The sequence below is a fragment of the Trypanosoma brucei genome, chromosome 11 (genome assembly GCF_000210295.1).
Source record: "Trypanosoma brucei gambiense DAL972 chromosome 11, complete sequence".
Taxonomy (NCBI): domain Eukaryota; phylum Euglenozoa; class Kinetoplastea; order Trypanosomatida; family Trypanosomatidae; genus Trypanosoma; species Trypanosoma brucei.
Window position 1 is genome coordinate 3,932,140 of NC_026744.1, and position 15,523 is coordinate 3,947,662.

At 46.8% G+C, this 15,523-nt stretch overlaps 7 protein-coding genes across 7 annotated transcripts; all 7 read right to left on the reverse strand.

Annotated features, from left to right (window-relative positions):
* Window positions 1-411: 411 nt before the first annotated feature.
* Window positions 412-2,031, reverse strand: TbgDal_XI16760 (hypothetical protein, conserved; the record flags this gene model as incomplete). Its single annotated transcript, XM_011782518.1, has 1 exon — window positions 412-2,031. One exon carries the CDS (start codon window positions 2,029-2,031, stop codon window positions 412-414), a length of 1,620 nt encoding a protein of 539 aa, XP_011780820.1.
* Window positions 2,032-3,671: 1,640 nt separating this feature from the next.
* TbgDal_XI16770 (zinc finger protein 2, putative) lies at window positions 3,672-4,091 on the reverse strand (the record flags this gene model as incomplete). The annotated part of the gene is made up of 1 exon (XM_011782519.1): window positions 3,672-4,091. One exon carries the CDS (start codon window positions 4,089-4,091, stop codon window positions 3,672-3,674), a length of 420 nt encoding a protein of 139 aa, XP_011780821.1.
* A 1,201-nt stretch (window positions 4,092-5,292) lies between these two features.
* On the reverse strand, window positions 5,293-7,407 carry TbgDal_XI16780 (hypothetical protein, conserved; the record flags this gene model as incomplete). Its single annotated transcript, XM_011782520.1, has 1 exon — window positions 5,293-7,407. The coding sequence occupies one exon, from the start codon at window positions 7,405-7,407 to the stop codon at window positions 5,293-5,295; it is 2,115 nt and encodes a 704-aa protein (XP_011780822.1).
* A 168-nt stretch (window positions 7,408-7,575) lies between these two features.
* TbgDal_XI16790 (hypothetical protein, unlikely) lies at window positions 7,576-7,920 on the reverse strand (the record flags this gene model as incomplete). Its single annotated transcript, XM_011782521.1, has 1 exon — window positions 7,576-7,920. The coding sequence occupies one exon, from the start codon at window positions 7,918-7,920 to the stop codon at window positions 7,576-7,578; it is 345 nt and encodes a 114-aa protein (XP_011780823.1).
* A 313-nt stretch (window positions 7,921-8,233) lies between these two features.
* TbgDal_XI16800 (hypothetical protein, conserved) lies at window positions 8,234-10,705 on the reverse strand (the record flags this gene model as incomplete). Its single annotated transcript, XM_011782522.1, has 1 exon — window positions 8,234-10,705. The coding sequence occupies one exon, from the start codon at window positions 10,703-10,705 to the stop codon at window positions 8,234-8,236; it is 2,472 nt and encodes an 823-aa protein (XP_011780824.1).
* Window positions 10,706-11,224: 519 nt separating this feature from the next.
* TbgDal_XI16810 (hypothetical protein, conserved) lies at window positions 11,225-12,742 on the reverse strand (the record flags this gene model as incomplete). The annotated part of the gene is made up of 1 exon (XM_011782523.1): window positions 11,225-12,742. One exon carries the CDS (start codon window positions 12,740-12,742, stop codon window positions 11,225-11,227), a length of 1,518 nt encoding a protein of 505 aa, XP_011780825.1.
* A 942-nt stretch (window positions 12,743-13,684) lies between these two features.
* On the reverse strand, window positions 13,685-15,493 carry TbgDal_XI16820 (hypothetical protein, conserved; the record flags this gene model as incomplete). The annotated part of the gene is made up of 1 exon (XM_011782524.1): window positions 13,685-15,493. One exon carries the CDS (start codon window positions 15,491-15,493, stop codon window positions 13,685-13,687), a length of 1,809 nt encoding a protein of 602 aa, XP_011780826.1.
* Window positions 15,494-15,523: the final 30 nt, after the last annotated feature.

Consider the following 15,523-nt stretch of genomic DNA (forward strand, 5'->3'; position numbering starts at 1 on the left):
ACGTGCGTTTCTTTTATGTGAAGAAAACGCTTAACGAGGAAGTATTGCTTTTAAGAAAGCTCTACTATCCTCTCTGCTGCTCCTTACCAGTACGCACCAGCTGTTGACTCAAACAGCTTACCAAAGTCTGAATAGCTGCGGTGCGTAAACCCTTGTGGCATAAAAAAAAAGGGGGGCAAAGAGAATGGGAGAAAAAGAGACAAAAATGCACAAACGGCCAGACTACCTCGGCGCACAAATACTAGGTAACAATTATATTGCGGTACCCTCTTTGGTCTTTTTTTTTTTACCGCACAGTAAATATGTTAAAAAGATATTTGGAATCTTCAGGAAAACGTGAATCGTTCCCCCTCAAAAAATAAAAAAAACATGAGACGTACAACCACAACTCATGATACGATACGTGAGAACCTACAGGGTCGTGATATTTGGATGCATCACCGCACTTAAACGCTGCAGAGCGATCCCGGCGGCAACTGCAACCGGCAAACCTGCCGAAACGGTATCGGTGAAATCATGGGGAAGTACAGTTAAAATCTTTTCACATCGCTGAAGAATATGAAGCGGTGGTAATATACCCTCTTGAGGTACGACAAGCAAAACCCCTTCGCGTATTGCTTCCCTTAAAGTCTCCTCTGACTCGCATAAACTCAACATGCAGTTTGGGTCGGAATAACGAGTTTCGTACCACTTCACTGCCTCCAATGCAGCCTGACTACCTTCACTTCCCTGCAAGTCTTGCAAATCACTTACACGGCTTCTACTTGCAGAGTATAAAAATTTATGCCCACAATCCAAAAACCACCACCTGCAGGGAACGTTTGCCTCATCGAGACGCTTTTTCATGAGGTTGAGTTGCGGTTCCATGTCTTCGATACTGCTTCCGCACCCTTCAAACAGGTCTCCCAAGTAAGTTGGTGGTGTGTAGTGCTGGGTGCCAACGGTTCCAACAACATTAATTTTACGTCGGCCAAAATAAAAGATGTTGTCAACAAGAAATGCATTTGCACTACGAACAATACCCCCGAGGTTACGAAGATCTATTTCGTTCTGGCAGAGCACAGACAAACCGAAACAACGGCCCTTTCCAGGGCGACGTTGATCGGAGCAGGCTCGAAGCAAAAGTTTTCTCAGGTGGTTGTGAGTATCGATAATATTTTCCACATTTTTACCAAAATATAGAGGATGTATAGGCCGGGGGTCAATACGGGACGGCACGCCGTAGCCATGGGTCGTCGGAATCCGCTCTCGGAAGCAGCGTTGATAGCTAAGCAAAGCCTCCAGTTCATCATCTGTGTTTGGACAAAAGGCGCGTTTAGTTGTCTCTGTCATCAACGATCTCGAATGAGGGAAATTCTGGTCCAGAAAGGCATAAAAGAGTGCAATACCCATGGAAGTTACTACGTTGAGTGAGCTAATCGTGCCGTATTGTGGTACGTACACAACACAGTCAGCGCATTGGCCATCACTCTCATCTGATATAGTCGCGTTATCACATTCAATATACTTGGAGCTCACACCTCGGTTCTCATGTCCGATGAGCAGCCGCGCTACCGACGAGATTCGACACGTAAAAAGGCTCTGAGACCGGTGGGTAAAGTTTTCCAGTGCCACTAGCGGGAAGTTCTCAGCCCATTGCCCCCTGAAAAACGCTTCTTTACCGAATTGGGCAACGCGATTAAGCACCAGTGATGTTGTTTCCGGATTCGAACCCGCATCGTCTGTACCACACTGGCGGTCGCGAATGTTCTTGATATCCTCTGCCTTAGAAAGCGAGAGAAACGAAGGTGGAACTGCCGTGCCATAGAACATACAAGTACGTATGGAATTCATTGCGTTAAAGGCACTGGTACAACCTTCCAAACCAACGGACAGATGTGGGAGATGACAGTGCTTCGGCCAACCCAGTCGGAGCATTTGGGACCACCGCGTCAGGGGATTATCCGTGCAAACCTTCCGCGGAGGTGCTGAGGCTTGTGGAAAACGTCTCGGTGTGACACGCAAACGTAACAAGAGTTGATTGAAAAACATCTCCCTCAGAAAGGGAGCCCAACTGCTTATTAACTAATTAGACAGAACACTAATCAACCTCTCAAACTCAGACATGTGTTGTTTCGATGAGCCGTTATAATCAAAGTGTCCAAACAGAATCAGTTCGCAACCTTCTCAATAAAATGATCAAAATTATCCTAGTTTACCAAGCAAATGAGAAAAAAAAAAGAAGAAAATAAGGAAGGAGAAATCATAGGTAGATTGTGGCAAGTCAAAGGGATAACACCCGAAAGCGAAAAAAAAGAACAGAAGTAAAGAAACACCTATTAACCGTAGCACGATCCGGAGAGTAACCGTACTAACTCATGCTCTGTGTCCCCCTTTCCCGTACATTTAAAACATACGACTGTTTGTGTGCTCTCATGTACTCTCTCCTGCATATGTAAGCTTATGCATACTTCATCACGTCATTTCGTTCACCACCTTGTCTCCTCGCTACAACTTTCTTTTTTTTTTTTCTTTCCTTTTCCATTATACTCCTTCTTTCCCCCTCCCCCCTCCTTCTTATTCATTTTTGCTTTACTTGATTAAAACGGCTGGAGAGCTTTTGCTTTCGTAGTTTAACCTCTCCGCCCCACCTCCTCCTCCCTCCCTCACAAACACACACGCCGTCACCACCACCACCCACTCGCCCAGGCAAAACGGTTGGCACCTTCTCATTTCAGTTACTTCCGCCATTATATTCGTCTCGGTCCCATCTCTTCTATTTCAATCCTTTTTTTTTTCTTTTTCATTTCCCCCGCCACCACCGCGGCAACTGCAACGGCAAGGGAACGGCAATGAAAGAGGTGGAAAACGACATCGCTGGTGCCGGAGGGGAAAGACGATGATGATGATGATGAAGAAACAAAAAAAAAAGGAGGGAGGGAGCAACTATCAAAAGGAACAAATTCATCATGCACACACATGTACACCCCAGTGTCACCCATTCGGCAAAAGCAAGCGACTCACATAGGGAAGCAAACACGCGTACTTATCATGAATGCACCGCTTTTCCGAAGAGTTACTCGGTCATTCTTCTCTTTGATACATATACATATATATATATATATATATATATATTTATTTATATAACTTAATCTGTTGGTTCGCTTCAACTTGTATCCCCACCCGCACAATCTTTGCTTCTTCCTTTATTTCTCCCCTTTTATGATCTATCCCCCGTTTTTACCCCTTTAAGAACGCGGCTATTAACAAGTAGCTGCTTTTTCCCCCTTACAAGTGAATCGGTTAACCATTTCATTGTATCTCCTACTTTCTTTATTGTGGTCATCTGTTGTTTTGTTTACACTCTTGCTTCCTTATCCGTTCACCCTGTTTGTACACTTGTACCTTTCAAAAAAAAAAAGAAGTTAGTGATATATATATATATAACGAAAGCATCTTCCACGGACCACACGCAAGTCTTCATCGGAATGGCACCTCACCCATCTTCAATTTGGATCTCTTCTTCCATTCCTTCGATCACTTAACCGTCAAAATAGTAAGAAACTTTTTTTTCCCTTTTTATTATACGTAACGAAAGGAACGAAACGCCAACGCTTGCGAGAAAGAACTTGAAGGAGCCAATACTCACATTTTCCCCACAAACATGGGTTTCACTGTTGGTGACATTGTTACTACTGCTGCAGATGGTTATTATCTAACCCATTATCATTGCCTTGATGTGCACCAGGATCCATCCTCATGCGCTGGCCACCGCCATTGTGGGGTACTGCCGCAAGTTCCTCCGAACTGTGAGCAAAGGCACACGCGTTACCCCACGTACATTTACCGCCGTTTTGAATGTTCATGCACATCTTCGTCTTCATTTTGGAGCGGTCGATGCCGCGGCGGCTGCGTGAAGGGCGGTAAGTTTGACCCTGATGGTACATCTCATTAAGCACCTCTTGAGGAATTTTCCAATGTGTTGTGCGGGTGTTGTGGTCAATGTAATAAACTTCGCCCTCTACCGAATAAGCCATTTGCCACCCGGGGGGAAGTTGCACGGCTGCATAAGAGGGCTGAGCCCCACGGTCAAAGCGTTGGTTGAAGGCCATTCCTTTGCTCACCTTACAAAAAAGTTGTGATAGCCAAATTTTTCAATTACGTTCGGTTAACCGGCCTGCCCCTTTTTCCTTTTTGCTCAACCTTTAAAAAAAAACCTTTAAACTTATTGGATTTTTTCAACAAACCGTTTATTTCTCTATTTTCTTTTATTTTTTTTTTTACTTTCAACTTTTACACTCCCTTATTCCTTGTTTTCACTCTTCGCTTGAGCAAAATGAGTAGAAGATAATCCGCTTGTTTTATTACACACAAAAAGTATTTTTAGGGATACCACATCAGTATTTTCTCACGGACAACACCACCAAGGCCACTGTGAGATATTAAAATATGAATATATAAGTGTTACCAATATTGTTATTGTTGTTATTATTTTACTCGCTGAGTTTCATGGCATTTTCGCAAATGCATACACACATACATACTCCCCCCCCCCCTTCCCCATTGTAATACCACTTTCAGGATTTGAAATTTTAGGGAAAGGGAAGAAAATGTGTGTATGGGTTGCTGATTTGGTTTGATTTAAAGTTGCCTCCTAGAAGATGGAGCAGAAGGAAGGGAAGAACGATAACGGAACAAATGAAAGTCGCCGGTTCAGTTCGGGTGCTGCTTACGCGAAGAGTTTACCTCCTCCGACAACCTAACAGTGGTAAATGAAGTAAACATAATGAAACACGTATCTGTGACCAATAGCCCAGCAATCTAAACTGTGCTGTATCGAACTTCGATCGCGTCGGAACATACCCGCCTCACGTGTGACATTGCACAAAAACGACCCCCCCTGAGCATCAAAGGTAGTTTAACTAGCATAGACAATGGGAAAAAACCGATGCGATACGGCACCAGCATATGACGAACGAACCCTCTCCCCTCCAAGCTTCTGAAGTGTCAACACACTATCACTCGACAATTAACCGCAACCATCACCTCTTCAGTATAATCCCTAACTTCTGTTGGAGGGTATTGAAACACTTTTACCCCAACCCTAATCCCCCTTTTTCCTTATCATTATCACGTTAATACCACAAGAGAAATAAGGCCTTGTATGTGCTCGCGCATTGATCATAGTCCCACGCTTACAACTTAAGCCCTCTACCAGAGCTGGTTACCGATATAATCGATATAACGCGCCCTGCGTTTCGTCAACATGTGTGTGTGTGTGGGGGGGGGGGGGGGAGAAGCGCACGCCTTCGTTCATTCGGCCGTTTTGAAAGGCCTCTTGCGGGCTGGTGACTCATGCGTGCTTTCACTTCCATTGCGGTCTTCCTTCCTTGTGCGACGTAACGTCTGCCGCAGCGTTGGGTTCAGTCCTGTTCCTTGTCCCTTTTCCTTCTCCCCAGCGCCTGTGAGCCAAGTCTCCACCTTAAGGAAAACAACATTGCTCATTGCTTCCTTCAGCTGAGCGCTTCCGCATTGCTGCATCGTTTCGAGCACGATGCGCCCTGCCCACGGAGAAATTGATAACTCAAAGACAAACGGCTTCAACTCATTCATAAGATGCTTGCGTTGCGTATCTAAACCACGCGACGTGCATTCACGTAGAAGAGCTTGGACGACATAACAGGCATGGCTGTGAAGTGAGTAGGAAACCAAAGCGTGGGAATCAACACCATAATGCTTATTTCTGTTCATCTCCCTTATTTTTTTGCGACTTAACCTCCTTCCCCCAACCCCCACATCCTGTTCTTCCCCCGTCTCATCTCGTCCATCTCCCCGTGCTTCATCGCCCTTTTTGTTACCTTCAGCCTGAGATGCGGCTATGAAGTCACCAGCAACACGAGCAACCACTTCGTCGGAGGCGTACGCAAGGAGTTTCTGCATTACACGAGACCCTTGAGCATATGACAAGACATTGCGCATATCCAAGAAAGCGCCTATCAACTCTTCCACAAGCATTCCTCTCAGTTTCAGGGATCCGTGTTGTAGCATAACTTGAATAACGTAGGATGCTGATGAGTGCAGCACAAGTTGCTGTACCTCCCCCTTAATAGATTCGAAGATAAGGAAAGTAACAGCTTCATCACTGCGGGAGCATTCCAACAATTTCTGTATCACAGGTGACGAAACAGGGTCCTGTGAGAGTGTCAGTGCCGACTCTGCCAAGTGACGTCGATGCGCAGCGGTAAATCGCTTATTATCGACCTCCATAGCAGCACGAAGGAGCATCGTTCCTACTGGATCCTGCGAAACTTCAACGACGTCACGCCCCTCATTTCCTACCAAGGCATTCCACAATGCATCTTGACTTTCTGGGTAGGACTTAAAGGCAGCAACAGCTACGTTAATTACAAACTTATGCGAAACAATATGCTCTACGAGACCCGGCGCAGCCATGATACAGTCCCATAGTTCCTTCCGCTGGGCAAAGTCGCCGTACTCAAATACAGTTACGTAAAGATGCAGGTGTCTCGGTGACCCCTGGTCATGTCCACGAGAAGCCTTTGTAAGGGGAAGATCTCCAAACTCGGGTGCTGCGAATTCGTCATCCTCTGCCACTTTCTCCCCTTTTTGGGCTCCGGTACAAACACTTTGTGGGTTTAGGTATTCACCAGCATATTCAGAGAGGTGGGCACACAGGGCGTCCTTCACCCTCGAAGGAACAAGGGGATGCTTGAGTAGCGCCGAGAGCGTCATATTATCGTTAGTGGTTTTAATAACTTGACTAATTCGCTCTTGAAGTGTGTCATCCCCTGTTTTACCTTTCTTCAAGGTGGCGTCATCGTCAAGACCGAAGAGCGCTTTACATACCTGTTTCCAACCGTCGCTGGTGACCCCAACGTACTTGACTACGACACGTTGCCCAAACTCGTGAAGTGCAAGCTGGCCAAGGTAAGGGAGGAAACGTTCCTCAACCACTTCGCAGGAGGAAGGGTATTCAATAATCTTTTGAGCGACATAATTCCCGATTCGGTGGGTGCAGAGTCTTTTGAACTCGTCTTCCTCAGCATTGAGAACAAATACCTCAGCAATTTCTTTTTTTTGCTTTGCAGGAAGTTTTTCCAACATTTCCCTAACGATAATATTCCCTACATTGGACCGGCTAAGGTCTACGAGCTTCCGCCTCAACTGGTAGAGCACTTGCACTCGTATCAAACCATCACATTTGTCCAGCAGTGTGTTCAGTAGGTAGTGTGTTGATTTGTTAAGACTCAATGCATAAACATTAGGAAGGATTTTCTGCACAATTTTTGCACGCTGAGCGGGTTTGCCGTACAGTAGGGCCGCCTCCACTTGATGAAGAGGCATCGACCTCCCAGTTGCTAGTCGCTGGGAGACATTTTTTAAGAAGTCTAAACGCATTTTTGGCATTGCTCCCTTTAGTTCACTTCAAGTTTTGTTCTTTACGCAAGGACACACACCAGCCGTCCCCTCTCTTGTCAACCCGAATTGATAATAGTGCTGCGAGAAATGAATGCCTCTTCCCCACGCTTAGAAAGTGAGCGGGGAAGCGCGAAGTCGGGGAGAAGGAAAAAGGATTTAAAATAAAGGAAAAGCAGAATAGCTACAGCACGAGCTGAGACAGATACAACTAGCAGTGGCCCACATGTCCACGAATATTGCAGCGAAATATAAACAGGTAAAAACATCAAATATATGCGATGAACAAAGAAGAAGTCCCAGGGAAACAACGACAAGAGGACAAGGACCTTTTCTAGGAAATAACTGAACGATCATCAAAAATGATGGCAGTGAATGAAGGCCACCACTCAAATTGTATACAGTTCCCCATGCGATAATATTACGGTTGTCATATAGTAAATAAAAAAAAAACTGTAGGCGGGGGTGAAATGGACAAGAAGATATTTGAAAAACAAAAGACATCAAGTAGTATTTGAAGTAAATTAGACAACATTCGTTTGCTTATAAATAACCCTGGGGAAAATAGTGGCATGCAATATCCACACCTTTACCATGTTGCGGAGGCGTGCTTTGGCCGTTGTGGACAACGAAAATTGTACAAAGTAATCCGTAAGCACAATGAGTTTTGAAGAAACAAAAAAGAGAACAGTAACATAAGGAAAATGACAGCTGCTCAATACATAATACATGCCGAAAACAAATAGCGGGTCCCTATATTTACCCTTATCTCACGCGCAAAAAAATTACCCTCACCCTGACTCAACTTTCCCCCCCCTTACTCCATCTCCCTTCGCTTAAGAGACTCGTTGTGTATCCGCACACCGACATAATATACATCGCCACATCCTGTGTTTGTCAGGCAACTGGCCTCTTTTGCGGCTTTGTTGTAGAGCTCCCATATAGTATCAATCTGAGTATGGATTATTTCGTTCCGCTCCCTTGCTTCCCATTGCAACAGCTGAACAGTCAGTTCTTCTACATCTTCGGAGTCAAGAGAAGAACCGGTAGAACTTTCCGTGCACCACAGCCCACGCAGAAGATACACTGGACAGAGTGGGGTATACTGCGCCTGCGCGAAAACACGAGCAATTTCCCCCACTTTTCGACCAGCGGAAGCGGCAATGGTACATTCGGCTTCTCCAAGGGCGGATAGAGCGGAGTTTCCAAGCATAACATACGGATCTCGCTCCGCCGCGATACTCAAAACAATATTCAGCATTGGAAACATGGCAGAGTCGGGGGAGGTGCTTGGTGTTTCTCCACAACAAACACCAACCGGTGTCCCCCGCTGAAACATACAATCTTTCACTCCTCCACCGGATAGTCGCCGCCGAAATTCAGCGTCGTTAGCCACCTGCAACTTCAATTCTTGTTCCATCAACAAATTGAGAATCTCGTGCTCCTCCTCCAAAGAACGGACTAGTTCTGTTTGAGTTGCAGTTGCGTCACCGCTCGACTTGACGTCAGTGTCGCGTCCCTTTGACCCATTTGGCGCGCACACAACATTTCTCACACATTCGGCCACATGGCGATCCTCTGGACTCATGTTTTCGCGCATCCGTGCGCTGTCCTCAAATACCTTTAAGACATCTAAAATGACACGCTCATCCTCCACCGAAATGGCAATATCCGTACGCTTGGAGGCGCTGCTGTCTCGGGATCTAATACTCGCCTGAAATTCTTTGAAGGCTTCTGACTCACAACTCGTTTTTAACGTGAGTGCGGCCGAGCTGGCACGCTCTAAGGGTAGACTCAGCCGTTGCTGACTACTGCCTTCAAGGCGTCCAGCAGGGCTTACGCCCCCACATTTGCTATCAGAATCGCCGGCGGTGGCACGACAATCTGGCGCTCCACCTCCGCCATGACGCAAATTGTTTTCGAACTCGATTAGGGTTTGGAGGGCCTCATGTTCTTCTTGTGAATTGAGATTTGTGTACTTCCCGCAAGGTGACACCTCTTCACTGAGTTTTTCACAGTTGCGATCCTCCACAGGCGGCGAGACACTCTCTCCTTGTTTGTGTTGGATGGCATTTACCAGCTGCATCTCTTTCTCTGTTGGTTCATCCAAGAGGCACATATTCAATTCATTTTCCCCTTTGAGAATTGACTCCTCTTTCAATTTGTCAAGTATAGCTTTGCGCTTTTCCTCCTCGATTAGAAGTTCCTTCTCCATTTTCGCTTCTTGGGTCCTCCTCTTCGCCACCTTCATCTTCACATCGCACATGCTGGCTATCGCGGCGGTGTCAAATGCAACCCTTTGAAGCAATTCTTCCATTATGATATCATCCCTCGTCGCCACCTCTTCATTGTTTATATCGTTTATCTTCAAGGTCATGCGATGGCCAGCAAACCCTCGTTGTTTTTCCACTCTCCATGCCCGTCGTCCCTCTTCTAGAAATGCCTCTTCCAAGAAACGGTCCGTCGAATTGTCCTTATTCGAAGTATGAATAGAATCATACCTCTTGCTTCTGGTATTTGTCACTGGCTTTACCTTCCTCTTGCAAAGACTGGGAGGAAGTCGGCGCCGGTTTTTGTCCTCTTCGAAAAGGAAGGAGGGAAGAATCATGTTGAAAGGCCTATTGTCCTTGAACCATGTTAGTAGAGTCTTCAAGTCTTGCTTTTCCTCCTCAACCGCTGTTTCTCGCATCCTCTTGTAGTCGGGCATGATTTCTTCGATCTGTTTACGTAGGTTCGCCTCGAAACGCCTCTGCATGTTGTCGGCGGTGGAGGTCATCTCAATGAAAAAACACATGTAACGTCGCTCTTCCTCACGTTCAATTAGGTTGCGTGCCTCCTCTTCCCTCAAACAGATGTCATTACTGAGGTGAATCCCAGCCTCAGCAAGATAATCTACCCATAGACGGACAGAAATCCGCTGTTCCTCAAATATAATGTCTTCTCTAGATTCTTTCTCCCTTTTACATATGTTGAGGACGCACGCATACTCGTATTCGAAGAGTGACTCGTCGGGTTTTACTGTACCCTTCGTACCGAAGGAGTGTAAACCCGGCCTCGCAGACGCCTCGGCCCTCACCCCTGAAACACGGGGAAGCGACTCTAATACAGTTGGATACCTATGCCGAGGGAGGCTCGGCCTGTAGGGACTTGGTGGATTAATTGGGTCCAGTTTGATTACTGCTGGTTGATCCCACGAAGGTAAATGTGGGAGTCCGGGACCCCTGCCCATCCCAGCCGCGGGCTGACAGTCCGCCTGCACGGTATGAGCAATTGTAGGCAACTTAAGCATTGGTTAAGAGATCACACGTGCACACCTGCGCCCCTTTTCCCTTGGGTCAGAGAAGGTACAAATATATTTTGAAGGTACCGACAAACCAGAAAGAAGGGGACAAGCTGCAGGAGACGGTAGTAAGCAAAAGACACAAGCATACATGCGCGCAACAACAGCAAAAGAAAAATGGAATATTTCGTATATTTAATTGCCTTGAAAATACAAAATGTATGGGGTTTCCCTCAGTGTGAAATATATTCAAACTAAAACTGCGGGGGACAGAGGGGGGAAAAAAAAACGTGTCGACCAAGGTACCCCTCCAATCCTGTACCATCACTCGCATGTGCGTGAAGGAAAACGAATCCCCGTAATAGAAAACGATAACACAGGTGTCGATTTTACCCGCATCTGCACCACAAACACTTCCCACACGTGTGAAATAAACGTTACTCACCCCCAAATCCCCCACACCAATCACAGTACTTCAGCGGGGAGGAAAACCTGGTAGAGTGGCAGAAAACATTTGCTGTCCGTTTTCTACCGTCTGTACGTTATGGGAACACCGTTTGCTCCTAGTGTCGTCCGTCTGGACCATAAACTCAGCATAGAGCCATCCATCATCCTTGTTGGCTCTGCTTGAGCCCAAAAATTTGGATCGTCACCAACATTTGTCGAACCATCGGGACGGTGCCGTGCCCGAACACGAAGTTCTGACGGCTTTCGTGCATGATAGGCAAGAATCGCTTCGATTTCCTCGTCCAAAGGAGCTGCGGGTTCCAACATCCCGCGCGATTCGTAAAACTCCTGTACTTGAATGTCCCACTTCGTTTGAAAAAACGTAACGGCGCTTGGATCAGGCGGCAAAACCTGTTCAATCCGCGAGAGCATCTCCACCGACGATGAGGGTATCCCATCACGGTGTTGAGCATGAAGTCTGAAGTTTGCTCTTGCGGCAAAGCTCGCCTTACTGTCATCCAACGCGCATGACGCACCAGATACATAACTTCTTTGCTTAAAGAGCATACAAATGTGCCGGGTGGTCCCCGCATCCTCTGTTGGTAGCGGTGGAGTGTACGATACGATAACATCGCCTTCCTTCGCGATAGGTGCTGGGTTGCGCACAAGTTCTTCCGACTGCTGTCTCTTTTGATTGTTCTGCCGCTGCTCACTTTCATATTCCTCAAGCACAGTGGAGTTTCCACCCCCTTTAAGATTTGACATCATATAGTTGAGGAAAAAACCTCTTTGGGTCGACGCGTCAACACTTGCAGGCACGCGGAACGGATAGTCAGGTGAGGCGATTATTAGGGTGTACCATACTTCATCACTACCCTCCTCAGTTGCGTCTTTTTCCACTGCTTTTCCTTGTCCAGTCGCTGACACCGTATCAAAAAAAAAGATGGATGGTGGATGTTGAAGATCTGCCAGTTCGATGTAGTTGCCGCAGTGCGCCGTCATCCAAAAGTTGCGATGCGTCATCCTAGACACAGGTGGTGGTGGGGGTAGTGGTTCCCCCGTTTCTTCACACAGTCGCGCTCTCGTCGCATAAACTCCTGGAAAGACTACGGAAAGGTTCACATCCTGTTGCACATGCGGCAGATAGTTGGGCAAAATTTCATGCTTGCGAAGGTACTTCAGTGAGCGCTTGCGATGCTGCTTCCACGGAGCAAACCCTGAAAGCGGCAGTAACAAGCGGTGGTCCTCTTCCGGGAGTGGAGGGTATGATGTGCGTTCAAAGTCCGACACATTCCAATACACAAAGAAATCTGGTGGTTCAGTGATGTTGAAGAGATGCGGAGTATCCAGTTCATTTTCGTACACCGGGTACTGGAACATTGTGTCACTAAGCACAGTTTTCTCATAAGGATACTGGAAGTCGTGTAACGCTTGTGGCCGCGGAAGTTTCTCGATCTGCCGCACCTTACGATCTGCCTCGCGTTGCTCTCGCGTGCGTACATCCTTTGTACTCACCTTAGTTTTCCATCCTGGCATGTGATAAGCACGTAGTGGCATCATGTACCAAGTAGGGTGCACATTGTAACTACATCGACGCATTACCATATACGCGTGCACACCAACAGAAGCTAACCCTGTAGCTAGCTAGCACTCAATTCCAACAAAATTAAGCGATTATATGCTTCTTCCAATGCTATGAATGTGTGCCCTCCCTGTCACAGCACCTACCAACGCACACGTGCACTGGTAAGAAAAAATCAGTAAAGAATAGGAGAGGGGTAAGTTAAAACACACAATCACCTTACAACAGGAAACTTGCCCACAATATGTCCTCATGTGCAAGTACGTGGGTAGGTTTATACTAAAGGATATCACTCCCATTACCTACGCACCGCACAACAAAAAAAGTTTATGGTTTCCCCTTTCACGTTCCGCTCACCTGCGCCAACACCCATCAGTGAAAAATAACAAACAATATCAGGCCTTGTCAGGTCTGCACATGCAAATACGGAGGAGAGGAGGTTGACCACCGCATTCAACTGATACGCGTTTCAGTGACGTGTGCACTGGCAGACCCCAAAAAATAAAGGAAGTGCATCACATTTAAAAGTCACTACTTTTTCGTACCAACATGTAGACATGCACATGTATGTGAATATCTAGTGGAAGGATAATGCTGACCCCCTCTTATGTCGCGACCTGAACAAAATGAGTTCGTACCATCGAACTCCAACAGCGGTAGATTTTGTTTTCACGACGACGAAGTCCTCGACCATCAGCTCCGTTACATTTGCAGTCACAAAAGTTTGAGACACAGGTAAAACGTCAAGTAAAGGCGAACTCGCCTTTACGCAATCGCAAATACCGCGCAAACTACAGCCAGTCAATATGTAATAACGCCAGAAAATTAAAGGAAGATAGTCCGTCTGCTTCGGTTTGAACTAGATAATCTCAGTCACATCGTTTACAACTTATTTCTCACAGCAAAGAGACATCAGTGTCCAACTGCACAAAAATAGGAAGAGTTAATTCCTTTACCCTTCAAAATAATTCGTCCAGTATTGAGTCCCTCTCTACCCGTGTCCGAAGGTAGGCCAGTAACTCCTGTCGTTTCCCACAGAGCTTAGCCATGGTGAAATATTGCTCAGATACTTCCTCCACACTGTTCTTCTCCGCTCCAAACACGGGCGAAGAAGCCGCGTACACGACAGGCACGAACCAGTCAACAGTAACTTGCTTCGCTAAAATTTCTGATGAGAGCAGCTGCGGTGGTGTAAGTAAGGGCACCCTCATCACGCAACCCGGCTTCGGCCAATACTGCTGAACTTCCCAGTACGCCTTCAGGCGGTCCTCGAGTGAGACGACACGCCTACCGTAAGAAACGGCCTGCCGGAGAATAGCACTCATTTCTGCGTTTCCTCCATGTAAAAGTGTATGGAGCGAACTCCGGGAGTCAGTAGAAAGTTTATAGTGCTTCTCATGCGTTGCTAGAGTGAAGAGAGCCATCACCACCCGCCGGCGAATTGTTTCCTCATATGGATTCAAACCACTGTGTCCAGAAAACACACTCATTAAAAGGGGAATGAGCTGCCCAGCAACAAACGACTCATCCTGTAAATCAGTTTCAACGTGATCGTAGATGATCGGGTTATCACTCCAATGAGCACATTTTTGTAAAAAGTAAGATATTTCTTCCATAAACAAATAAGCCAGCCGTCGCTGTTCCACCATAATACAGTCATTCAACGTTACGACAATATGGGGAATGTTAGGGGGAGAAATAAGGGGTCGGCTACCGCTCTCCAGAAGGGCAACATGAATTATGGGCAACAAGGTCGGATCACCAGGCAGTGCCTCATCAGGGGTGTTGAAAATGTCTAGTGCTGCAACTTTTCCAGAAGTGGCAGACTCACCGTCATGCATAAACCAGTCGTAGCTTTCTTTCGGTCCGTACAGAAACAGCTTTACGGGAATACTCTCAGCAGTGTCATCGACGCAGTACAACTCCCGATCAATGTCGGTAAAGTATTTGCGCTGGTTCTCGGGCAGCGTCGCCAGAGGCGGCGGCCAAAAGGTACCATTAGAAGTCTTCAGAGGTAGGGCTGTTTGCTGAACGAACTCACCCGAATCATCCAAGTGCCACCATGTTACCGCACCACGCTGTGACAAACGAGTTGCGTTGTCACAAATGGCTCCATCCTCTAAAAAGCTGGGCCACACCAAACTTTCGCCAAGCACTGGTATAGCCGGACATTTGGAAGGATCCTCCCGATGAAACAACTGCAGATTCAGAATGTTTGGCACGACCGTATCCTCCTCCTCATCCCTAGTTTCCGCCGTGGCAGCCTCACCATCAACAGGAATATCAGGTGCTTCATTCGTCTTTTCCCCTTTAGGGGCGCGTTCGAAAACATCTTTGAACGAAGATATGAGTTGATAATAGGCCGGTGATTCCATGTGTGTGCCCGGCCCAGCCCATCCTGCCTTGAAAGCAATCTTTGGTTTCGGGAACTCATTCCAACGAGAATCAGTCACAAACTTCATACCATCGGAGCCAGTGATTCCATACACTGCTTCACTACGCCAGCGGCCAAGGCGACAAGGAACACCCGAATCAAGGAACTTTAAAGCTTCACTTTCCCCTGTTCTATCGACGCTACAGATACCGCCACTCACGTGTTCGGACACCTCATTAATTTTTGGAACGATGACGCACCGCCACTTTTTTGAAACACCTGCCAGAGGACAAAGTGGAGGAAGCGGAACGCGGGAAAGCACATCAACTAAGGGATACACTCGTAGACCGTAGTAACGGGCGTCAGTAGCCTCGTCTCTAGTACCGCCGCCCATTATCACCTTGGACCACCTAATGACAATCTT